The 24,040-nt window shown below is 54.1% G+C and overlaps 1 protein-coding gene across 5 annotated transcripts in view; it reads right to left on the bottom strand.

Annotated features, from left to right (window-relative positions):
- Positions 1–24,040, bottom strand: part of RALGAPA2 (Ral GTPase activating protein catalytic subunit alpha 2) — a 99,474-nt gene that overhangs the window by 50,546 nt on the left and 24,888 nt on the right. For 3 of the 5 annotated variants that reach the window (XM_088052512.1, XM_088052511.1, XM_088052514.1), the window contains exons 15-33: positions 23,703–23,940; positions 23,040–23,204; positions 21,782–21,922; positions 20,361–20,498; positions 19,972–20,054; positions 18,908–18,992; positions 18,658–18,825; positions 16,685–16,878; positions 16,155–16,253; positions 15,306–15,461; positions 6,479–6,607; positions 4,787–4,915; positions 4,049–4,107; positions 3,644–3,752; positions 3,265–3,375; positions 2,862–2,930; positions 2,565–2,702; positions 1,921–2,107; positions 186–1,275 (exon numbers count right to left, since the gene is read on the bottom strand). In XM_088052512.1, the coding sequence (XP_087908638.1) occupies positions 186–1,275; positions 1,921–2,107; positions 2,565–2,702; positions 2,862–2,930; positions 3,265–3,375; positions 3,644–3,752; positions 4,049–4,107; positions 4,787–4,915; positions 6,479–6,607; positions 15,306–15,461; positions 16,155–16,253; positions 16,685–16,878; positions 18,658–18,825; positions 18,908–18,992; positions 19,972–20,054; positions 20,361–20,498; positions 21,782–21,922; positions 23,040–23,204; positions 23,703–23,940 (3,488 nt within the window). The remainder of the gene's footprint in view (positions 1–185; positions 1,276–1,920; positions 2,108–2,564; positions 2,703–2,861; positions 2,931–3,264; positions 3,376–3,643; positions 3,753–4,048; positions 4,108–4,786; positions 4,916–6,478; positions 6,608–15,305; positions 15,462–16,154; positions 16,254–16,684; positions 16,879–18,657; positions 18,826–18,907; positions 18,993–19,971; positions 20,055–20,360; positions 20,499–21,781; positions 21,923–23,039; positions 23,205–23,702; positions 23,941–24,040) is intronic. The other 2 variants (XM_088052515.1, XM_088052513.1) reach the window with 1 other exon arrangement.

Raw genomic sequence — 24,040 nt, forward strand, 5'->3', positions numbered from 1 at the left:
TTAACACAGTACGATTTCCCAGAGTTACTGCTCTACACGATCTATTGACGCCTCTTTCAAATAATCACCGAGGTTCAAAGCTCCGCTCTTACCCCAGCTACGCGATCCTCGCTTCCTTAAGTGCATTCGGGATTAAAACCCAAGACGAGCACGCTAAGCACGTTCTGGATGCTCTCTCTTCCTACCTTCTGTCCCAGGAGTTCATTCCCAAGTCGTCCAGCAGCAGCCGGCAGAAGTAGAAGGAGGCCTGCGGCTGCGCGGGGGGCGGTGGCCGCTGGCAGGCCAGGCTCAGGCGGCGCCGGGAGCCGCAGCTCAGCACGAAGTCCCTTTCGCGGGCGCTCTGCCGCAGCAGGGCCTCGCTGAGGGCGCGCTCCTGCTCGGCGCTGAGGGCGCGGGGCGGCGGCGCGGGCTCGTTCAGCCTGCGCTGCGGGTGCGGCAGGCACTCGGGGCTGCTGCTCCCGATGCGCTCCAGCAGCTGCTCCAGCGCGTCCTCGGCCTCCTCCTCGTCCTGGCACGGGCCGAGCTGCCGCGTGTCACCGTCCTGGCACGGGCCGAGCTGCTGCACCTCGCCGTCCTGGCACAGGCCGAGCTGCCGCACCTCACTGGTGAAGGTGTCTTGGGACAGGCCGAGCTGCCGTGCCTCGCTGTCCTGGCACGGGCCGAGCTGCCGCACCTCGCTGTCCTGGCACAGGCCGAGCTGCCGCGCCTCACCAGTGAAGGTGTCTTGGGACAGGCCGAGCTGCTGCGCCTCACTGGTAAAGGTGTCCTGGCACAGGCCGAGCTGCCGTGCCTCGCTGTCCTGGCACAGGCCGAGCTGCCGTGCCTCGCCGGTGAAGGTGTCCCCACACAGGCCGAGCTGCCGCGCCTCGCCGGCGAAGGTGGCGGTGGCGGTGGCACGCTGCGGCGGGCGGCCCTCCAGGGGCCCGTAGAGCACGCGGCCGTCCCACGAGTACTTCCCCGAGATGTCCCTGACGATCACCCGCACGTCCGAGGGCGCCGCGGCCGGCTCGGGGCCCGGCCTCTGCTCGGCGGGGATCTGGAGGCAGGAGATGAGAGTGCTGTCGTTGAAGACGAAGAGCTGCAGGTTGGGGCTGCGGAACACTTCCGAGCACAGCTCGGAGGACTCCACGTAGGAGTTGTCGTGGTTCTCGCTCAGGAGGCTGTGCAGGATGGCGGGGCCCCCGCTCAGCGGGTAGTGGCTCAGGTGATTCACCAGGTGAGTCATGACCATCCGCGCCGTGAGAGGGATCAGCTCCAAATTCCTCCTCCTCTTCTCTGGAACCACCAAGAAAAACACAGCGGATCAGCAGGGGCAGCAAGAGGCAACACGCAGAAGGAGCACGTGCGGATTTCTGCCGCGCCGCAGCAACTTGGCCCACGTGACCTGCTGACCCTTCCTGTTCACGGAAACATTTCCAACAGCTTTCCCAGAGATCCTACCTGCCCCACGGCTTTATTTGACTTCACCACATCCCCACAGCCATCGGCAGAAAAGCCAAGGCAGACCAGAGGTGTGACTGCAAATAAATGCTGCTCCGTCCCTGGCAGGTGGGAAGGTCTCAGGTGAGGCAGGGAGAGACTTCCCGGATGCCCAGATGGTCCCCTCAGCACAGGCACATCCACCAGCTATTTCATCAAGTGTCTGTGCTCCTGAGCTTCCGCTGTGCCTCCACTTCTCCCACGGGAACGTTACTCCTCTTACAGCCAGAAACCCCCTAACTTGTGGGTTTTTTCATATTCAGTGTAAAACTATTTCTCCTTGGTTTACAGTGTTTCCTTCCCTTTTACGCCTTCTAAAGGTACATTTGTTCTACGGAGCAGCGTTGGGAAGGAACTCGGGCATCCTGTCACAGAGATGGAGCCTGGGACAGCTCCCCAGCGCTGCACACACAGGCTGGCCCAGCCCTGGGCACACCTCACCTTCGGCCACGGTGAGCAGGTTCCCCAGGTCGGTGGAGGAGGGGCACTGGGCTGGCTCCGAGGAGCTCCTGACGTTCCCCAGGGGCAGGAAGGGGTCGTAGTCGGAGGAGGAGAGGTCGGCCAGGCTCAGCACGTAGTGGCTTTGCTGGGTGTAGGTGCTGGAGCCGTTGACGCAGCAGTGCAGGACCTGCGGGGACACGGAGCGGTGAGCAACCCCGGACAGATCCCGTAATCCCGACACACCCAGCCAGCAGGGCCCGGGGTTCTGACACACCACACAGCCCACCCGGGCCCAAATTCAGTGTTCCAGATTAACCATCTCCATCTGCACCCATTCTGTACCTCAACAGCTCGCTTCACGGCTTCTTCTGTATCTTAACAGCCCGCTGCAAATAATCCAAATATTCCTGCCAAGATTATTTCCCCAGCTCGTTGTTTTAAGCATTTTATCTTTGTCTTCACCATCCCCTGTCTGTCCTACATCTCTAATCTCACCTTCTTAAGGTTCTGCATTTGTAACTTCTCACCTGGATGAGATGATTTTTCCAGTGCTTGACAAAGCTGCTTCTGTGCCTTCAGGGTGTGTGAAAGGCATCTTTAAACAGCCAGGCAGAGTACACCACCTTCCTTCCCCCCCTACTCACTCTGTAAATATAATCCAGCAGAGGAGCTCTGGATGCGTGCTGATCCTCCACAGCACCTGCAGACACGGGCTCCAGCAGCATTTTCATGGGCAGTGCCATGCACCAGTCCAGCAGACAAAGCAGCAGAGAAACTATGAACTGAACGAGAACACGGCACTTAGGAACGCTCTGTTAAATTCACCCAGACTCTAGGGCATGAGCTGGAAAGCTTAGAATTCAGCTCTGGTTTGGAGCAAGCTGATTTAAATCCCCCTCAGACAGCAGGAGGAACGGAGAGGGCTCTTTTCAGCGACACACCTTCTTATCCGCTTCCAGGGAGGAGTGTTCGGCACCGGGCAGGAGAAACGCGATGGTGGCCACCAGGATCTGCAGCCAAACAAACCAAGAGTCAGAAAGGCACTCAGCCTCTTCCTCTGCAGAGACAGACCTTCACTGCACGGGCTGTGGAACAGCTCAGGTTCTCCCAGGAGCATCCAGCTGCCCGTGACAATCAACGTCCCAGCGAAAGACAACGTTTTCCTGGGCATTTCGCAAACAAGTCCCTACAAACGAGGGACCTACACTGCTCCAGGGAGTGCAGCAAGTACCCCCCTAACAATACAAAAAAGCAGGAGTTGGCAAAATCACAGCAGCCCAAGGAGGGGATTCAGACAACTTTGCACACGATTTCCATACAAACGCTTTAAGGAATCTGGCGTACTTCAGTAATTTTCCGGCACAGGGAGGATTCGTACTCCTGGAGCTTCTGCCAGTACGACACCAGCAGCTGAAGGACATCACAGGCGACATGAGCTACCAGCTTGTTGGGAAACTGGAAGAAAAAAGGTGATTAAGAGCCAAATAAACTGTCCTGATACGATACACTGCACTCAGCTTTTGCATCTTTGCAGACAACGAACAAGGTTAGCGCTGTGCAATCGCACTGTCAGCGTTAGGAACCGGCAGGTTGGACACGACCTATGTGATCTCTTGGGTGAGTTTGCTGGGGAAGGGGTCTGCAGGCACAGGGGCTGTTTCTGCAAAGCGAAAATGCCTTTTTCGCCCCGGAGCTGGTTGATCAGAGCCCGGCACAGCAATACCTTCAGTGTCACACCTATGACATTGATGGCTTTCTTCACGTGGGGGTGGCTGCTGCGCTGCGTCAGCTCCTCGCAGATCCACACGCCCAGGCCACAGATGGCTATGCATCTTTGGGCAGAGGAAAACAGAGAGGGTCAGGACATTCACAGGAATATTTAGGGGGGGAAAAAAAGGAAAAAAAATGCACAAAGATGAGATCTCTCTTTCCCCTCCAACACGACAGGCCAGCACCTTCACGGTGCAGAGTAAGGCTCAACTTCACAGGACCAAACCACAAGGCAGCAGCAGCAGATAAGCAGCAAGAAAGACTTTTCCAACCCGTAAATGGTTGGCCTTGATAACGTTAGAGGTCTTTTCCAACCTATTCTATGATATTTTCCCATTTCTTTTACTCAGTATTTTACCTTGCAGCTTCACTTGGCTCCTCTGTAGCATTCTTCAATAAAATATTTATGAGGCAATACTAAAATAACAAAATAAATTAGAATAAGAATCTTTCTCATACATCTACTTTAAAGTTGTTTCATTTTGACATAGTTACAGGTGAAGTCACTAATTCTCCATCTAGTTGCTAAAGCATCTTTTACGTCACGCCAGTTGCGTTTTGTCAAGGGAGAAACACCGATTACAGCTCAAATGTACAGGCCCTTGTGGAGAAATCAAATCAGCTTACAACTCACGTACAGGCAGCGAGAGGAAATCAATTCTTTTACAGTGGGCAGTTACAAACAACAAGTGCTGGTCACTCCACAACATACTCTATGTAGTGTTTAGGTTCTAACCAAAACACGTTAGGAAAAATTTAGTGCGTTGTTTAGTACAGAAACGACAGAACTGTCTTAGCTGTAGAAGGAAGACACCTCCAGTGACTGTCCAAGGCCTGATGAAGAAGCAAGAACAGGAGCCAAGCGTGCGAAAGGGATTTCTGCATCCTCTCTGGTCCTGCCTGCTCAGGCCACGTGAGGAGCTCAGAGATTCCTCCCCAGCCACCCTGAATTTTGAGCAGGGCATCACTGCAGTGCCTCAAGTTTATCAAAAGCAACAGAGGCTTGTGTCAGGGCAACCACTTGGGCAGGAATGAAGTCACTGCACAGTGAAACCAGGTTAGGTTACCTAAGGATTTACAATAAATGTGACTTTACCTTCATATCTGCACTCCCTGTGATGCTCTCACTGCCTTCTGAGACGGGTCCCACCCACGGGATTCCTTGGTAGGTGTTTGGAAAGCACACAAGAGCACCAAGGATGGTGTGAGCTTCACAGCGGGGAGCCTGGCCAAGGGCAAGCAGGCAGAAATAGTCACTAAAAAATTCACTGAAATAGTCACTGAAAACCCTTCACACTGGAGATGTCCCCAGCTCCAGAGAGCACTGCTGTACTCAGCCTGCTGGATTCACATCCCAGCACCCAGCTGCACCAGGAGCACATCCCAGCACCCCCAGGAGCACATCCCAGCACCCAGCTGTCCGAGGAACACATCCCAGCACCCAGCTGCACCAGGAGCACATCCCAGCACCCCCAGGAGCACATCCCAGCACCCAGCTGTCCGAGGAACACATCCCAGCACCCAGCTGTCCCAGGAACACATCCCAGCACCCCCAGGAGCACATCCCAGCACCCCCAGGAGCACATCCCAGCACCCAGCTGCACCAGGAGCACATCCCAGCACCCCCAGGAGCACATCCCAGCACCCCCAGGAGCACATCCCAGCACCCAGCTGTCCGAGGAACACATCCCAGCACCCCCAGGAACACATCCCAGCACCCCCAGGAACACATCCCAGCACCCAGCCGCGCCAGGGAACACATCCCAGCAGTTTTTCCTCTGCAGCTGCAGCACAAGCTGGGTGCCAGCAGTACCCAACACACACCTTCCTGCCCGTGCTTTCTCTGCTGTGCTGCTCTGCTCCCCTGGTGAGGCTGAGCTGCCCCTCCACTGGCACCTGGCCCCACTCCTGAGCTCATCTACATCTGTAATACTTCCCCTCATTACCCAAGCTGACGATCAGGCACTTGATGCCATCAGAAAGCACAGAACCCCCCGAAGAAGAGCTGAGTGAGGGGGTGAAGCAGCAAGCCAGCAGTGCTATGAGGTGGTCCTGTGGCACAGAACCCACTCATGCTGGCTGCACAGGTGACACCAATGTGCAGAGAGATCCTGCTCCAACAAAAGCACCAGGGCATGAGCTATAAACACTAACTGCTGTGCAATGGTGGTTCCATGCATGCAGGAGAAACGGAAGGGGGTGTTTTGGTTTGTTTTCTTTCCATGGAAAACCGAGCATCCATTTCTTATTAGCATTTAAGCCTTGGCTCAGCGGTGAGGCTGACCAAGCTCTTTGAGAGCTGAGGGAAGAGGCGTGGCTGGCTCACCATTCCAGCTCTGCTGAAACAGGAGAGGGCTGTGGCCCGGCACAGGGCCACCTGCTCAGCCGCACAAATGTCAAGAGCAGCAGCAGAAGCGCTGAGCCAGAACAGACAGAAAGGTCTCCCCTGAGCTGGTGTTTCACATGCAGCTGAGCTCCCCCATTTCTCCCAGGACTGCCAGACCTTTACCTTTATTTTGGCAACCCTTCACTGATTTGCTGTTTTACTCATCCTTCGATAACTCGATCGTTTGGAGTCACATTTCTGTTAGTGCTGACATTTAGCCGGGGACCCTGCGTCACCCAGAGGGTTCCCCGCTCTCGCCGTCGGCTGGCCGCAGCCTGGACACGCCTTCCTCTCGGATCAAACACCCCTGCAGCACCTGGTTCCCTCATCCCAGGGTTTCCCAGCCCCAGACACCCCCGGTGTCACCCCCGGGGCCCGGCCAGCGGGCTGTGCCGCGCTCACCTCCGGCGTGTCCGCGCTCAGCACGCGCGCCGCCGCGCCGAGGAAGTCCCCGATCAGCATCGTGAAGCCAGGCAGCCCCAGGAAGAAGAACCACGGTGGGCAGTGCTTTACGACAGTGTTCAGGATGTCCTGCAAGAGAAGGCATCTGTCAGCAAAGGCAGGAAGCCCAAAAGCAAAAGGGAGAGCTGGGGAAGATTTAACTCTGAGGTTCCCTAGTCCCACACCGATCGAGGTGCACACTCCCAGAGCTCTGTGTGCCAGCTGACCTCCACAAAATCACCGCCTCCCACTTCAGGGGTGTGGAGCAGCCAAAGTGCATTTGGTATTTTGGTAACATCTGTACCCCTAAATTCCTGTTCAAAGCCCACTCCACCATTCCTGTCCCTTCGTGCCTAAGCACAACCATTCTGTTAAACAAGACCTTGGACCCAACCATGCAAACACATAATGGATCTAAGATGAAGCAGTGCAGCAGTCCAGAGGAGCCAGTTCCTCCCATCTCTCAGAATTCCATGCCACAAGAACACGAGCTGCCCCCCAGGCCTGCTCCCTGAAGGAACAGACCAGCAGCCCCAGCTTGGCTTGCCATCACCCTGTGGTACAGAGCACATGGAGAATTCCATCTTTAATCCTTCCACATTTCAAGCCTTCACAGTCTCTCCAAACCATAGCAAAGTGCCTATATTTAAGATTTCTTCCCTGCAAGCTTTCAGCAGGTTTAAAATTAGGCACAAAATCTATATAATCCTCACCTGTGACGCTGTATTTGCTGAAGACTTACATCAAGCTATTTCTGTACTGAGTAGGTAATTATTTTCCATTCAGTAAAATTTTGAAAAGCTGCAAAGGAAAACCCTTTTCCATGTCCATCCTTACTGGTTTCATGATGTGTCAAAGACGGCCTGAACCAGAGACCCCCAGAATGTGTCCACGTGCTCAGTCTCTACAGCAGAAGCTAAAGCTGATGAATCCAATTTTCCCTCCACAAAGAGATGCTTTAACATCAGCACTATTTTCTCTTACTTAGTGTTGCACTGAGTGTCTGCCACACCAGCATCCTGTGCAATAACTGCTGCACATTCAAATCAACAGTATTCCTTTTTAACACAGTAGCAGAGAGCGCTTTCACTTTCCTGAATAAGCTAAAATGCCACTCAAGTTAATGTTTAAACTTGTTTTAATCACTTCCTTTCATACATGTTGAGTCAATATGGGTCAGTGCAAACACTGAGAAGCAGAGCAGATGGATGCAGCCGCTCATAAAGCGGGCGGTACGCTCCGGCTCGGCGCAGAACAAAGGAGCCACCTCGTTATAAGGAGGGGCTGATTAAGGCACAGCACACCTGTACACGGGGCCAGAGAGGGCTGGGCTGGCCCTGAGCAGGGCAGCAGATGGGAGCAGGCTGCTGCTGACACGTGCCACCGCCAAGGAGCCCGGGCTCACCTGGCCGGGGAGGCGGTGGCAGCGCAGGGAGCTGCTGCACCAAGCCAGGGCTCAGCCAGGGCTCCCACCTGTCACACAGCAGGGCCCCAGCCCCTCTCCTGTGCTCAGCACTCCCACAGCAGGGCAAGGAAGAGCCACACCACAGCTCCTGCCACACCAGAGCGCCGTGATGGCACTCACGGCCCCAAAGGCTGCAGGGACCCACGTGCCGGTTCTGAGATGCAGTGCTACTGAAAATAAACCATTTTCCATAGAGAGAAACCTGCCAGAAATTCCCTTTGGAAAGCTCTTGAAGCGGTCCTCGGCTTCCCTTTGAACTCCCAGCGTGGCCTGCTGGCTGCAGTGACACCCACCAGGAACCATCTCCTGACACAACCTGCTCTGCTGGGCTCACCCTGGGCACTGAGCAGTGAACATCTCACCTGGGCACTGAGCAGTGAACATCTCACCTGGGCACTGAGCAGTGAACATCTCACCTGGGCACTGAGCAGTGAACATCTCACCTGGGCACTGAGCAGTGAGCATCTCACCTGGGCACTGAGCATCTCACCTGGGCACTGAGCATCTCACCCTGGGCACTGAGCATCTCACCCTGGGCACTGAGCAGTGAACATCTCACCTGGGCACTGAGCATCTCACCCTGGGTACTGAACAGTGAACATCTCACCTGGGCACTGAGCATCTCACCCTGGGCACTGAGCAGTGAACATCTCACCTGGGCACTGAGCATCTCACCTGGGCACTGAGCAGTGAACATCTCACCTGGGCACTGAGCAGTGAACATCTCACCTGGGCACTGAGCATCTCACCCTGGGCACTGAGCAGTGAACATCTCACCTGGGCACTCAACATCTCACCCTGAGCACTGAGCAGTGAACATCTCGCCCTGGGCACTCAACATCTCGCCCTGGGCACTCAACATCTCGCCCTGGGCACTCAACATCTCGCCCTGGGCACTCAACATCTCGCCCTGGGCACTCAACATCTCGCCCTGGGCACTCAACATCTCGCCCTGGGCACTCAACATCTCGCCCTGGGCACTCAACATCTCGCCCTGGGCACTCAACATCTCGCCCTGGGCACTCAACATCTCGCCCTGGGCACTCAACATCTCGCCCTGGGCACTCAACATCTCGCCCTGGGCACTCAACATCTCGCCCTGGGCACTCAACATCTCGCCCTGGGCACTCAACATCTCGCCCTGGGCACTCAACATCTCGCCCTGGGCACTCAACATCTCGCCCTGGGCACTCAACATCTCGCCCTGGGCACTCAACATCTCGCCCTGGGCACTCAACATCTCGCCCTGGGCACTCAACATCTCGCCCTGGGCACTCAACATCTCGCCCTGGGCACTCAACATCTCGCCCTGGGCACTCAACATCTCGCCCTGGGCACTCAACATCTCGCCCTGGGCACCGAGCAGCTCGCCCTGGGCACCGAGCAGCTCGCCCTGGGCACCGAGCAGCTCGCCCCGGGCACCGAGCAGCTCGCCCCGGGCACCGAGCAGCTCGCCCCGGGCACCGAGCAGCTCGCCCCGGGCACCGAGCAGCTCGCCCCGGGCACCGAGCAGCTCGCCCCGGGCACTCTGGGTCCCAGCTGGGGCTGGCAGGCTGTCCCTGCCCCATGGCACCACTGCTGGGCTGGGCAGGGCCAGCAGCAGCCCAGGCCAGAGCTCACAGGTAGCCTGGCAGCCCCGTCCCTGTGCCACGAAGCGCTGGTGGCACCTGGGGCCCGGGGGCTGGCGGAGCCGATCGGCACGGACCGGCTCGTGGGAGCGCGGGGAGCCAGGACAGCTGTGCTATCAGCAACAGGGCAAAATCGGGTAACTCAAACACAGCCCCGCTTCCTGCCCTCCCTGCAAACAGGGAGCAAACTGGGCAGCAGCTCCCAGCCCGGCCAATGAATCACTTCAATTGAATGCTGTGTACACAGCAACTGGAAAACACAAGCCACAAGAAAAACATATGGCGATGGCCGCGGAAATTGGTTTACTCATCCCGCACGCTGTTGTTGCTTTACTTCTTTCATAATTGACCTTTAGAACGATAAATGTGTAAAATAATTTTGGTTTATTATGGCTCCAAACCTTTCAGCAATTACACAAAATGAAAATTTAAAAGGAAGTATTCATTCTGGAAGCATTTCCATTGTTTACATAATTGCACAGCTATAATTTAGCGCTCACGTTGTTAAAGAAAAGTGAAAACGGGGACCATTATGGACTATTTCAATTCAGAACGATGCTCTGTGGTGTCAAAGCTGGGGAAGAGGAGGGGGCACTCGCATGCATGTCCCTCTCAAATGCATTAACCCTATAAAGGGCATCGTATTTCAGCATAGCTTAATCCAGCCATTCAAATTATAAGGTCGTAAACATCCACTGAGTAAGCGAAATAAATTTATGCGAGTTCACTGAAAGGTCAATTGCAAAAATATTCTTCACCTAATTTTTGTTCAGGCTTTTGCAGATTACAGGTGTAACCAAATAGCCTGCCAGCTGCCTTCCTCACGTTTCCAACCGTCCCTCGACAGGAACAACACGGATTTTTCACTCAAAGTTCACTCTGTTCCTCACCGGCAGCTGAGATCTACGGCACGGGGAAGATCATTTATTTACAGGAGATTTAAGACTTGCCTTTTTCTACTTTAAAGGAACAAATGCTTCCAGTTACTTCTGCCAAGTTTTCCTGCCTACCGTGACGTTTCAGGCAAGAGTTAATTTGTCGAAAATAAAGCTCCAACACAAGTTTATGAAGTATTTTGGCAGCCCTGGGAGACTGAGGGTTAATTTATCCATTCCAAGGTGCCAGGTAAAAACCTAACCCCAAAACAGGTACGTTTTACAGCCCAAGTCCCTGGAGGCTGGAATACAACAGAGGGAGTTTTTTTTTAGATTTCTCCCATTTTGGAGCACGTCTGATACTTTCCCAAGTGGGGAGAGCGCTGGGATAAAGGACTGGGGTAAATATTTACTATTTAGGTTTGTGGCCGCACAGGGCACTCCCTGAGCAGGCAGTGGGCACAGGGCCAAGGCTGTGGGTGCACAGCCCTGCAGTCACTTCAGACAGAGCACTGACCACAGCCAGCACTGGGGAGCGAGGATGCAGCTCAGGAAGGGCAAACAAACAGAACAAAACCAGCAAAAGCACTGCTGAAGGCACAGCTCCTGCAGCTGCCAGGACCTGGCTCCCCCTCGCTGCCAGCCCATCTCCAGCTCTTTGCTCTTCCCACTCTGGGCCAGCACAGGGGGATGGCAGGGTTCCTGTGAGACCCTGGCATTTGGACTTTTGTTTGTCCCTACTGGAAACAAACTGTGCTGTCTGTTAACACTTCTTCACAGCACATAATGGGAGCGCACAGGCAAATTCTCTACAGAAAGTGAGATAAGGGGTGGATTAAGAGAGGGAGAAAAATCATGGCAGCCACTGGAAAGAAGTCTCGAGAAGCTAAAACAGGGGAATCCAAGCCTTAATAGACTACATTGAGGTTATTTCCTTTTAAATGGCAGCCTGGGAAAGAATCTAAACAGCAGGATGGTTCCTGTGCAGCCAAGGGCCCTCGAGTGCAACACCATCGGGCAGAAATCCAGGCAAGAAGCACCCGTTCCACGGGACAAAAGCAAAACTACTCACTTACTGTACCTTTGCACAGCTGCTGGGTGAGCACTGCACCCAAAGATCCACAGAGGCTGGGGGTTCTCTAATGTCAGAGCAGTGTTAACACAAACAGGGAATTAATGACCCCTCTGGCAGCAGCTCTGCTGAAAAATGCTTCCTCCTGCAAATCAGCCATTTCCCACTCACACAGAGAGCTCCAGGGGGTGTTTCTACAGAAGCTCAGAGCTGCTGCAGCCTCCCTGCCATCACCACCTACAGGGCCTTTGGAACAAATAAAGAGGTTTACGGACAATGGGCACCTCCACGGACAGAGCTGCTGATCCATCCCAGCACTGCTCCAAGGAACTGAGCTACAGCAAAGCTGCTGAGTGCCCTGGCTGCAGGCAGCCCGTGCCCCAGGGCAGGCCTGCTGCTTGTGCTGACATTTAATCACCCAGGACATCTGCCAGCTCAGCTGGACTGCCGGGACTTCCCTCTTATTCCACATTTAAAGTTTGTTCTGCTCTTCGTCTCACTGAACTGACAAAGGCACCAGCAGAGTCTCCTTCCCTGGCTGTCTGCTGTCCTTTCCACAGAGAACCTCTGGAGACTCCACCTTTCACTGTGTGCTCTAAAAACTCAAGTGTCCCGCTCCAGAGGTCCTCTGGCAAGTCTGTACGATCATACTTCAATTAAATCTGTTACAGTCACTCCGAAGTCAGGAATACAGGTGGCTCCCTTGCTCCCTTTGCAGGTAACCTGAGTGCCAGGTGACACCAGGCACAGCACCCGATGCTCACCTGGCGCCAGGGTGAGACTGGCTAAAAAACAACACCCAGCAGGGGAGAGATGAAACCCAAAAAAAGGATTAAAAACCTGCCTCTCTTTACAGTGTCCCACAAGGCGAGCACCTCACCTGCACTGCCTCCTCCCCTCAGACTACGAGCAGAAATTCAGACAGAAATAAGAAACGGTGACACAAAAGTCCACAGAATTAATTCTCGGGAGAAAACCAGCAAACTCAAAGGATCATTGAAGTGCCAGAATGACCCGAGCTAAAGAACCCCAGTTATGCCAACAGCTGGTTTTCTGAGAAGCATTTGTAGCTTTTTGGGATTGTGTTTTGGTACTTTTGTTATTCAGCAAAGAGGAGGAGGATGTGGAGCAAGGAGATGCTTATCGACTTTTTCAGGTGAATGAAGCAAGAAGCACTGTTACAGTAAGCAGCAATAATAACAATACATTTCTTTCCCTGCTTATTTGTAAAACCTGTGCGTTGCAGAGCGATTCTGGCTTGATTTAAGGAGCCGCATTTATCAGCCAGACCAAAAGACACGCCTGGCTGCAGCTGCTGGACACGAGTGTTCTGACCAGCAGCAGCCTCAGCTGGCAGCAGAAGGCAGCTGTGCCCAGCCAGAGTGCAGCAGGCTATCCCACAGCATCCCTACAAACCAGCCCAGGGACATTTCCTGATTTCCCAGCCCCTGAGCACAGGTGCAGCACCTGCCCTAAGCCCCAGCCCGGTAGGGAACGTCCCAGCTCCTTCCTTCTCGCTGGAGAACGGGGAGGGGAGGCTGGGAGCCCCAGGGAACACTGCTCAAAAAGGGCCAGGGAGAGAGGGCAGGGCAGCCCAGCAGCAGTGCAGGAGCAGTGCCAGGGCTGCAGCAGCAGTGCAGTGCCAGGGCTGCAGCAGCAGTGCAGTGCCAGGGCTGCAGCAGCAGTGCAGTGCCAGGGCTGCAGCAGCAGTGCAGTGCCAGGGCTGCAGCAGCAGTGCAGTGCCAGGGCTGCAGCAGTGCAGGAGGAAGGCTCCCACACACCTCCCTGGGCCCCTGACCCCTCCTGTGCTCCCTTCTCCCACCTGGAGAGGTGATGCAACCCTTGCAGAGAGTTGTTCACTTCTCCAGGGATGGCTGCTGTCAGACACTTCCACAAGGACAAATTAGCTGCAGCTCATTACCCCGCTGTCCCCTCTGCTGAGCTAATTGCTCCACCCCGGGCTCAGCCACGGGAGCCTCCCATAAAATCCAGCCTCACACTGCTCTTTTATGCACCCCGAGACCGGGCTGCAACGGGAATGACACTGCACTCTTGGATAGCACATTCAAAACCTGATTGTTTTGTTTTTCTAGCAGCCCTGAAAGCTACACAACACAGCAGCAACTTCCTATTCTCACATCCTTAAGCGAGCGAGGAGTGAAAAGAGAAATACAGTTAAAATAAAAACACCTGTCACGCAAACCAAAATACTGAAAACCATTCAGGTCAAAGAGCTTCCCCACTGTAATACTTTTACTAATTATGTAACCACCTAAAAAGCTCTTCTGAAGTAGCCAAGGTGATTTCCTGGAGCTGGGCTTTCCCTGGCTTTCCCACAGAAATGCTACAAGTTGCAACTAGTGATCCACACAGGAGGAAAATTCCCCCACGAGACAGCTCCTACCCTTCCTTCTGTGAACATTCCTTACAAGGGAGACGTTTATGCCCGTGCCTAGCAGACAAATTGTGCCAAAATTTGCCATTCTGTGCTGAAAAGGCCACCCCCAAGTTTATTTTATTTCTGAAATCCTAGAAAGCATGCTAGGATCCCAGTTCCAGTATCCTGTCACAAAAAGGCTGGCACTCTGAGCAGCCAGCGAGCAGCCTGGAGCCCATGGCCCTGGAAATCCAGGAGCAGGAATAAGGACCCTGCTTCCCATCAACAGCTGGCTCCAAGGCACCTCCAGTTAACACCTCTCCCTGTTCCACAGCTCAGGCAAGGACACACACACACAGCAGCCAACCTGCGGTCAAGTGTGCCACCAAGAGGCAAACACAGCCACCAGAGTGGAGAGCAGGAACAAAGAGCAGCAGCACAGTCTGCAAAACATCCAGGGAGACATGGAGGGATTGCAGTGTGGGGCTGAAAACATCCAGAGAGACAGAGGGATTGCAGTGTGGGGCTGAAAACATCCAGGGAGACAGAGGGATTGCAGTGTGGGGCTGAAAACATCCAGGGAGACACCAAGGGATTGCAGTGTGGGGCTGAAAACATCCAGGGAGACAGAGGGATTGCAGTGTGGGGCTGAAAACATCCAGGGAACCTTAGAGGGATTGCAGTGTGGGGCTGAAAACATCCAGGGAACCTTAGAGGGATTGCAGTGTGGGGCTGAAAACATCCAGGGAGACACAGAGGGATTGCAGTGTGGGGCTGAAAACATCCAGGGAGACACAGAGGGATTGCAGTGTGGGGCTGAAAACATCCAGGGAGACACAGAGGGATTGCAGTGTGGGGCTGAAAACATCCAGGGAACCTTAGAGGGATGTGCAGCTGCAGCAGGATTCCTGGGATCTCCCAGGAGAAAACCCCTGCCTCTATTCCTACCTGTTTAAAAGGAGTGTTTTCCAATGCTCTAAGTTTCCAGGAGGGAAACCGAGGGGCAGGAGCCTGGTAACAATTCCTTCTTTCCCTCTTCCATCTCAAACAATCCAACCTGGCTGATTTCCTAAGGGCACCATCAGTAACTCCCAGAATTTCCTTGCTGCCACCCCCAGCAGAGCTGCAGCCCTTGCTCTGGTTCCTACAGCTATAAAAACCTGGGAGTGCTCACAGATGAGTCCTGAATTTGTACAAAGATGATTTCTGCACGTTCCCACGAGCACCGGGCCGTTTCTGTGGGACAACCATCACCTCGGAGCCCGCTGAAGCCTTTCCCAGGCCAGGGGGGCGCGGGGCAGCCGCAGTGCCCGCAGCTGTGCTGGCTCCTGGCAGCAGCTGCAGCAGCTGCAGATGGAGCCCAGCCCGTACCTGGTCCTCGCTGGTCAGCCCCAGGCGCAGCACCAAGTAGAAATGCACCAGGAAGTCGGAGTTGGGCAGCAGGTCCTGGCGCCGGCTCATCATGGCACAGAGCAGCCTGAAGGCCTGCAGCTTCCCTTCCTTGTACTCGCTGGGCAGCGTGGCAGCCTGCAACGACAGCACCCCTGCAGCACCCCTGCAGCACCCCTGCCTCCCCAGCAGCACCCCTGCAGCACCCCTGCCTCCCCTGCAGCACCCCTGCCTCCCCCTGCAGCACCCCTGCAGCTTCCCCTCCTTGTACTCGCTGGGCAGCGTGGCAGCCTGCAACAACAACACCTCTGCAGCACCCCTGCAGCACCCCTGCCTCCCCTGCAGAACCCCTGCAGCACCCCTGCAGCACCCCTGCATCCCCTGCAGCTCCTGCCTCGCATCCCAGCCAGCGGGCACGGCTGCCGTGGCCAGCAGTGGCACAAACAGCGAGGCACACAGAGGCAGCTCCATGCACAGCCATGCAAGCTCCACACACAGCAGTGCAGCTCCACACACAGCAGTGCAGCTCCGTGCAGAGCCGTGCAGAGCCGTGCAGCTCCGTGCAGAGCCGTGCAGCTCCGTGCAGAGCCGTGCAGCTCCGTGCAGAGCCGTGCAGCCCCATGCAGAGCCGTGCAGCCCCATGCAGAGCCGTGCAGCTCCGTGCAGAGCCGTGCAGCTCCGTGCAGAGCCGTGCAGCTCCGTGCAGAGCCGTGCAGCTCCGTGCAGCGCCGTGCAGAGCCGTGCAGAGCCGTGCAGAGCCGTGCAGAGCCGTGCAGAGCCGTGCAGAGCCGTGCAGAGCCGTGCAGCTCCTGTGTGAGCCCCAGGACTGACCTTGAACAGCCAGGATGCAAATATCCTGAGGGGAGGGATGAGCACGGGAGGAGAGGGGGTTGACTGATTGTCCACGCTGATAGCGAGGTTGTCCCGGATCTGAGGGGTTAAAGAGGAGCGTTAATAAAACAGGATTTTTGTTTTATTTTTGGTTATGTTTTAGTTTTACTTCATTTGCATTCAGGCACTGCCCCCGGGGCTACACCGAGTCCACACTGCAGCCAAAGCCACCAGGAGAGCTCATTCTCTGCTGCTGCTCCCCATCCAGAGCAAACATTACCTGCTGGAGTCCCACTGCGGCCCTTACACAAACACCCATGTCTGCACTACCTCGTTCTTGCTCCCTCACAGGATTGTCTGTTGGAGCTAGCTGCTGGAAACCAACTAGACAAAGCTTCCTTTATGACACAGCCCTCCCACACCTTGCTTATGCTCCAGGTGCTAACACGGAACCCCATTTAATGATCACTTCCACAACCAAAGAAACGTCAATGACAACGTCGTCATCGTTAGCTGGAAGTACCACGTACCTTGGCAAGTTTATACCACAGCTCGTAAAGGTAGCCAAAAACTTTTGCGTGGATTTTGGGTGACTGTATGTTGTTCACATCTCCAAGAATTCCCAGGATCCTCCTCCAGAGCACGGCAGCAGAATCAGGATGCCAACCAACAAGGCTTCCACCAGCAATTATACTGCAGTCGTCAGCCAGGAACTCACTGCTGTCTGCAAATTGCAATTCAGGCCCATTTCCACAAGTTAGAAATGCAGCCTAAGCGTGAATTTGTTCAACAAAATCTGGCCATTACTCCTCCCAACCATCTTCCATCCCACAAGAACTCTCTCCCCCAAATCTCTTCCGTTGCTGGAGCTGCTTCTGAGTCAAAGAAAACCAGGGCAGCAAACACGGGCAAAGGTGACAGAGCCTCAGGGCACAGCACACCCAGGGCTTCTCAGCAGGGAGGAAAAATGCACCTAAAAGCGACCTTCAGGTGCCTGAGGGATCTATTCCACCAATAACTGGCTCTTACAGGTAACATCTCTATGTTTATCAAAGTCCTTTCTTTTCTTTTCTAAGATCACACAGTGTAGCGAGACCTGGCAATGCAAGCGGACAAAGGAATAAAAACCCAGAGCTGAAGAGCCTTGGGAAATGTGCTCAGGCATCAGCACTCAGCCAGAGCAGCCCCTGGGAGAGCAGAGAGCACAGAGAGCAGGGCTGGGGTTATGGAGTTCACATGAAGCAGTCCAAAGGCACTCTGGAGTGCAGATTCCAATGACAAGAGCTGGCAGCTGCTCTCCTGTCCCAGGCAGCAGCACAGCCTGGCCCCAGCCGTGCCTGCAGCAGCCCAGGAGTGCAGGGAGCCTGCAGGAAACCCTGCACAGGCAGAAGGCAACACTGTCCTCCTGTCCTCTCAGGACTCAAGGCAGGTCAGTGAAATAAAAGGCATTCCAGATGCTTTTATGCTTGAATGTATTTACAGAACAGCTTCGGGAGTCGTTTTCTCCCGTTTCACTGTCGTAGCATTACAAAGTCCCGAGGTGCTAAAGCAGATGTTATTCACTGAGCACGTTGGAATGACCTCCTACAGCCCTGTGCCCAGGGCAGTGGCAGCTCTGCAGCTCAGAGGTGCTGCCAGGGCTGTCCTGCCTCAGCCCACGACAGCACAGCGAGCTGTGACTGCCTGACAGGCTCTGCTGGGCCAGGACAGCCCTGCCAGCCCACCACGTGTGCCTTTCTCCTGCACCACAGCCACAAACACCCCATTTATCAAACCTGCCATCCTCACCACGGCCAGCAGCACCTTCTCCAAGCAGCACCCCCTGCTTGGGCTGGCTGTGCTGGTTCATTAAAGCAGACATTTCAAAGGAAAAGCTGACATGAGAAAGTACCCTCGGAATCGTGTAGCCATCAGGGAGGCAGCCTGTGAGGTATTCCTGCAGTACTGCCTTCAGTTCCTGACCCAATGTCTGCCTCACATCACCAGATGAAAGCTGCCCTTTACAGATGGCCAAGAATGAACCCCGTATTCCCCACCAGCCAAAAGCACAGTAAGGCATTTCCTCAGGCCATGGAACAGAACCTGGTCACTTCAGACATCAGCCAGTGTGCTGCACCTCAGCACGGGGGGCACTGGGAGGAGCCCCTCTGTTTCCAGCTGGCTCTCTGGACCATCATTTACCAGCAGATCACCTGATGGTCCAGGTCCCTTCTGGCCCAGGCCTGCAGAACCGTTTGGGGTGACACATTTGGGGTGTCCCACAAGCCAAGTGGGGAGCAGAGCTCCTCTCTGGGGCCGGGGGCCTGTGGTACCCGTGAGCTTGGAGGGTACCTGGTGGGTACCTGTGAGCTTGGAGGGTACCTGTGAGCTTGGAGGGTACCTGGTGGGTGCCTGTGAGGTTGGTTGGAGGGTACCTGTACCTGTGAGGTTGCAGGGTACCTGTGAGGTTGGTTGCAGGGTATCTGGTGGGTACCTGTGAGGTTGCAGGGTATCTGGTGGGTACCTGTGAGGTTGGCAGGCTCCTGTGAGGGGCTGAGCTGCAGCCAGCGTGGTGCTGCGGGATCCGTGCCCGTCCCGGCCTCGGGCTCGTCCTCGGCCGCCTGCCAGGCCACCAGAGCCGCGTCCACGTCGGTGGCACAGCCCAGGGACGTGTCACTGCTGAGGCTCTCACCTGCAAACGGCACAGCCCGCTCACAGCACGCCCCAGAGCGGCCCTGCAGCGCTGGGCTCCACGCAAACACAGCAGCACTCACTTTTCTCCCTGGCTCTGGAACAGCCCTGCGAGTCTGCCCTCGCATCACCCAGCTCGGCCGTGCTGCTGCTCCTCTGCATCAGAGCCTGCAGGGAAAAATTCACCTCTGCTCGTCCTGTTTTCAGCACCACAGCCCATCCCAGCACAGCCCAGCACATCCCAGCACAGCACATCCCATCCCAGCCCATCCCAGCCCAGCCCAGCACAGCCCAGCCCATCCCAGCACAGCCCAGCCCATCCCAGCACAGCCCAGCCCAGCCCACACCCTCATCAGAGACCGACCACAGCCCAGCCACGACATCCTCATCAATATTCACACTACCCAAGGGCTTGTCAGTGTCCCCAGGAACACATCAGGTGTCCCATTTCACCCTTTACCCTCCCCTTCCTCTGTTCTCACACCAACAACCTCTGCTTTTCACACCAACAACCTCTGCTTTTCACACCAACAACCAGGATTTTTTACCTCTGTTCAAACACACCTGAAATAATTTAAGGTATTTAAAAAAAAAAATAAAACAATCTTTCAGCCTTCATATTTCACAGAGATGAATCAGGCTGAGTCATTTATTGTCTCAACTCTTTGCTGAAAAGTTGCCATTAAAAATGCACGAAGTTTGCCTGTGCTAATGTCAACTCACACTAACATCTGCCACGCCCGGCTGCTGACAGGGACTGCGCTGAAGAGAAGCATTTTCATCAGTGCTTTAAACCATCAAACATTTATTCCAGTGTACTGCAGCTCTGGAATAGCCATGAATTATTCATCTTTTAAAAGTTACAAACTTCTTGTTGATGTTTAATATTTTAAGGAAGGACCAAAGCCTCGTGTAAGACCTCAACAGACACAGCTGCGGAAGCAGCTGATGGGATCAGGAGACACAGACCGATCACACCCAGCAGGACAATAACCTGCCACAGCTCACTTCCAGACTGCACACCAGAAATGGCATTAATCACTGCCCACACTTTCACCTCCTACAGCTCCTGAGTGCTGAAAGGCGTCTGATTAGAAAGAAAACACCGCTAGGATCCCATCAGAAATTACTTTTGGCTCTGCCTTACTTGCTCGGCTTCCCGCTCCTTTGCACATCCCCTGTTTTCCTGAAGTGATCTGGATTCTGAAGCCGAATTTCCAGCAGTTTTACCTGGAAGTTTCAGAAAGGAAACAAGAACTATAAACATCTGTGGGACCAAAGCACACAGCAAGCCTCACGTAAACTTCAGCGATGCTGACGCTATTTATATTTATAGCTCATATTTATATTCATATTTATAGTTAAGGGCCATACAACACTTCAGTGGGACACCAGAGGCTTTGGAAAGTCCTCTGGGAGCACAACATACAGGAGAGGAACTGAACTCCAGCAGCAGCTTCAACACACCCAATTCAAATGGAAGCCTCAACACTTTTCCTTGAAAAACACAGTATTGCTGTATTTTATTAAAATTACCTTGAAAAAAATCAGGTGGAATCTGATCTGCAATATCTGAAGTGCTGCTGCTCCGAGTTAGCTGCTGCTCTTGGTCTGCAGATGGGCCCGCAGCTTCTGCTCCTTCTGGATTTTCCAGCTGTTGAGATTCTTCAACTTCTGTCGATTTAATTACAACACAAAACATTTGCAGGAGCTCCTGTGTACCTCTGTGAACTCCTTGCCTAAGGAAGCTCTATGAAAAAGTGACCCTTGCAAGTATTTAAAATTCCCAGGGTAAAATTCACACGTTACAATTCGAATTCTATAAAATACCCTTGGAAAACCTGTAAAGTTCAGGGGGAAATGCATGAGCAGCGTAAAAGGTCTAAAAAGGAGAGAAGAGATTTTGGGAGGTAACAAAAAGGAGGTGCCAGGAACCAAGCTGGGCTTTCAGTGCTGGAGACCCCTGTTCATTCTGGAGACAGAAAGAGCAGGGGAAACAAAATTCCCCTGAATGCAGCGCGGGGAGAAGGCACCTCTGGAGAGAGGGGAAGGGAGGAGGAAGAAAGGCAAAAACTCAGAGGGGAAAAAACCTCTGAGCTGCTTGGGTTACAGCTGGGTGTAACCTGGGTTTGGCTTGTGAGGACAAACCCCAGCAGGCAGCTTTTGCTTTGGCTGTAGCTGCAAATGAGAAAGAACAGGAGGAGAGAGGGAGGCATGAAAATTCCCAAGGGGAAGTAAAGTGACAGGCTGGGGAAGGAGCAATGGGAACTCTTGAGATTGTGGGGCAGCACAGGGCTTTTAGAAATGCATTTCTCTTAGCATTTGGGGGGAAAAAAAAAAAAACCAAAAAGAAAACCAACCAAAAAAAGCTAGCAGCACTCCAGCATTTCCATCCAGCAGTGTGCAGGTTTTTCTACTGCTTTACTGCTTAATAAGCACTGTAGGTGTTTCAGGAAGTTATCTCGGGAGCATGTGCACAAAAACTAGCATTTCTGGTGTTCACTGACTTTCAATGTCTTAGAAAAGGCAATGAAATAGAACATTCAACGCGCTTCACTAACTGGAACAATTTCAGCTCTCCCCCCGAGATAAATAACTGGAGATGGAAACACTCCAAAGATGTTTCGGTGAGCAGGAATCCCCACAGGCCCAAACAGCACCACGTCCAGAACTCTCCTTTCTCCTGCTACTGCGGGGAATGTACTCTGGGCAGGACTCGGGGGCCACAGATCCCCTCCCAGGAAGTGAAAGGTGGGAATTTGCACTTTAGTTACAAGGCAGTGTAGATCTATAATTGCAGCTCCTGGCAATCTTTAATACCGAAGTGAATGAAAACTGTTTGCTCGCTGAGCTGCAAGCACCCTGAGGCAAACCCACCGGACAGGAAGGGACCAGACAGAGAGCAGTTTAAAAATACACGGGGCATTGATATCAAAGATGACTTTAAAGTACAGTACCTGACAGCCTGTGAGAGCAAGAAGTGTAAGAGATACCAGGGAAGAGAGAGCTCACAGTGTGAAGCAGAAGAGGCACACTTTTAGTGGTTGGCAAAGCCTCATAGAGATGGACACAGTTGCTGATAGACTGGCTTCGCTTAGCTTCCAGGAAAAAATAGAGCAATAATTACATCAGGAGCACAGTGAAACATTGCAGTTCCGAGTGTCACGACACAACAGAGCCCGGTGCTTTGGGACAAAGCTCTACAGCAGCAAGGCCAGGGGTTTAGCCCCCGAGATGTCAAGTTAATATTGTACAACACTCTCTCACACCGAAAGGGCAATAATCAGGGATTTCTGATCCACAGCAAGTGTGGAAGGGCCTTTAATCCGAACACACACAAACAAGAAAAGCCCTGGATCAACAACTCCAGGCTCTCCCTGCTGCTCTGGCAGGGTGTCAAAGGGGAAAACGCTGCAGCGGGAGAGAGAATCCTCCCCTGGAGCACAGACAGGGACTGCCTGAACTCAGAAGTAAAGCTCAGACTGAAGTGGCTCTGCTGCCAGAGCGCTCTGTGACCCAGGCTGGAGGCTGAGGCTCAGCCACAAGAGCCACAGAACACCCTGAGCATCCTCCCAGCCCTGGTGGCAGCCCAGCAGCTCCTGCCCCAAGCAGGGCATGGCCATGGGAGCCCGCCCCAGAAGGGGCACAGGGACACACGCTGACACGGAATAAAGGGCAGGCTGCTGAGATGCCCGCACTAACCAGCACCTGCTCCATGTCTGGGGGTCTGCCATTGCCCCAGCAGCCCTCACCCCGCTCACCCTCCTGCTTTCCTCTTTCCAGAAGAGGAGGAAAACCTCACCAAGGCCAAGAAACAGAGAGCACACAAAGCAGTAACATCGTTTACTGCACAGCTGGTTTACCCTGCACTCCCAGGGAACGGCTGTATCAGTATCTGTTATCTGCCTGACAGCAATAAATGCTTCCTTAGGAACCAATAAAGACAGCAATGTACCTCTCCAGAAAAACCCCTAACGTGCACAGCTTTAACTCACAATCATGTCCTGCAGCTAAAAGCCTTTATAGAGAATTTCCCCAAACACTCTGTGACTCACACTGGCCAGGACAGCCAGCCACGGCCATGCAAGCTCTCTGCTGGGGCAGTTCATTACTGAGCTGCTTTTTGGCAGCAGCCACCCTCAGAGGCAGACTGAAATCACTGAAATGGAGTGTCTGGGAGTGTCTGGCTACCAAAGCACCCAGCCGTGCTCTCACCCGTGGCTCTCTGACGGACAATGCTCCTCGCCTTCTCCACTCCCGGGGCCCCAGAGGTCGTGGCACTTCTGAACCTCATCGGCTCCACAACTTCGGGGTGGCTTTTCCAGCTTAATGAAAAAGATCTTCCCACCACAGCTGTCTTCTGAGGCTCCAAAGCACCACCTTAGGACAAAGGACGCAGAACGCTCTGGCACTGGGCGCTTTGGCATGCATTTTCACTGGAGCACGAGCGGACTCGCACGTGGCAAATATGAACCCTCCAAACAACACAAGTTAACTTCTGCCACTAATAAAAACCAGCTGGTACACCAAGCTATGTGCCTCGATTTCAGGGAGGCGTGGAGATGCAGCTGGAACAGCTCTCAATTAGAAACTTCACTAAAAACACACGGAAAGGCATTTTTACAGAGTTGCCAGTGCCAACAGCAGAGGAAAGCACATTTCATCTCTGCCACCCAAAACCCCTGGCTGCAGGTGCAGACCCCAGCCAGCTCTCCTCCCCGGTGAAGGATGACAACACACAAACCCCAAGCGCTTCCCATCTGGTTAAACAGGTTCTTACACCAGATTAAGTCGTGTTTAACATTAATTTAATTTTTAAGGTCAAGCTTCAATATTTAACCTGTTTGATACGGGGAGCACTGAAGCACAAAGACAAACCTTTGCCTCTCTGCTTTTTTTCCTTCTGCTCGCTGAGCTTGTCCAGGGGCAGGTTTGTCATCTCCACGCCGTACACGGTCCTGGCCAGCACGGCTGTCAGCGAGTCCATGATGCTGGCCCACTCGGTGACCAGCTCCTCCCAGTGGGTCAGCGAGGACAGCACGCCCAGCAGCTCGTCCCACAGCTCCCGGGAGATGAACACGCTCAGGTTGGCTCTGATCCAAGCCACCAGCAGGGTCTGGGGGAACAGGGGCGGCTCGGGCAGGGCTGAGGAGTTCAGTGCACCAAGCACAACCCACAGCTCCGACGGGACGGCAGCACGGCACCTGGTGAGGCAC

The sequence above is a fragment of the Pseudopodoces humilis genome, chromosome 3 (assembly GCF_049639895.1).
Source record: "Pseudopodoces humilis isolate 2021_Gansu_Grassland_sample_001 chromosome 3, ASM4963989v1, whole genome shotgun sequence".
In the NCBI taxonomy this organism is placed as follows: domain Eukaryota; kingdom Metazoa; phylum Chordata; class Aves; order Passeriformes; family Paridae; genus Pseudopodoces; species Pseudopodoces humilis.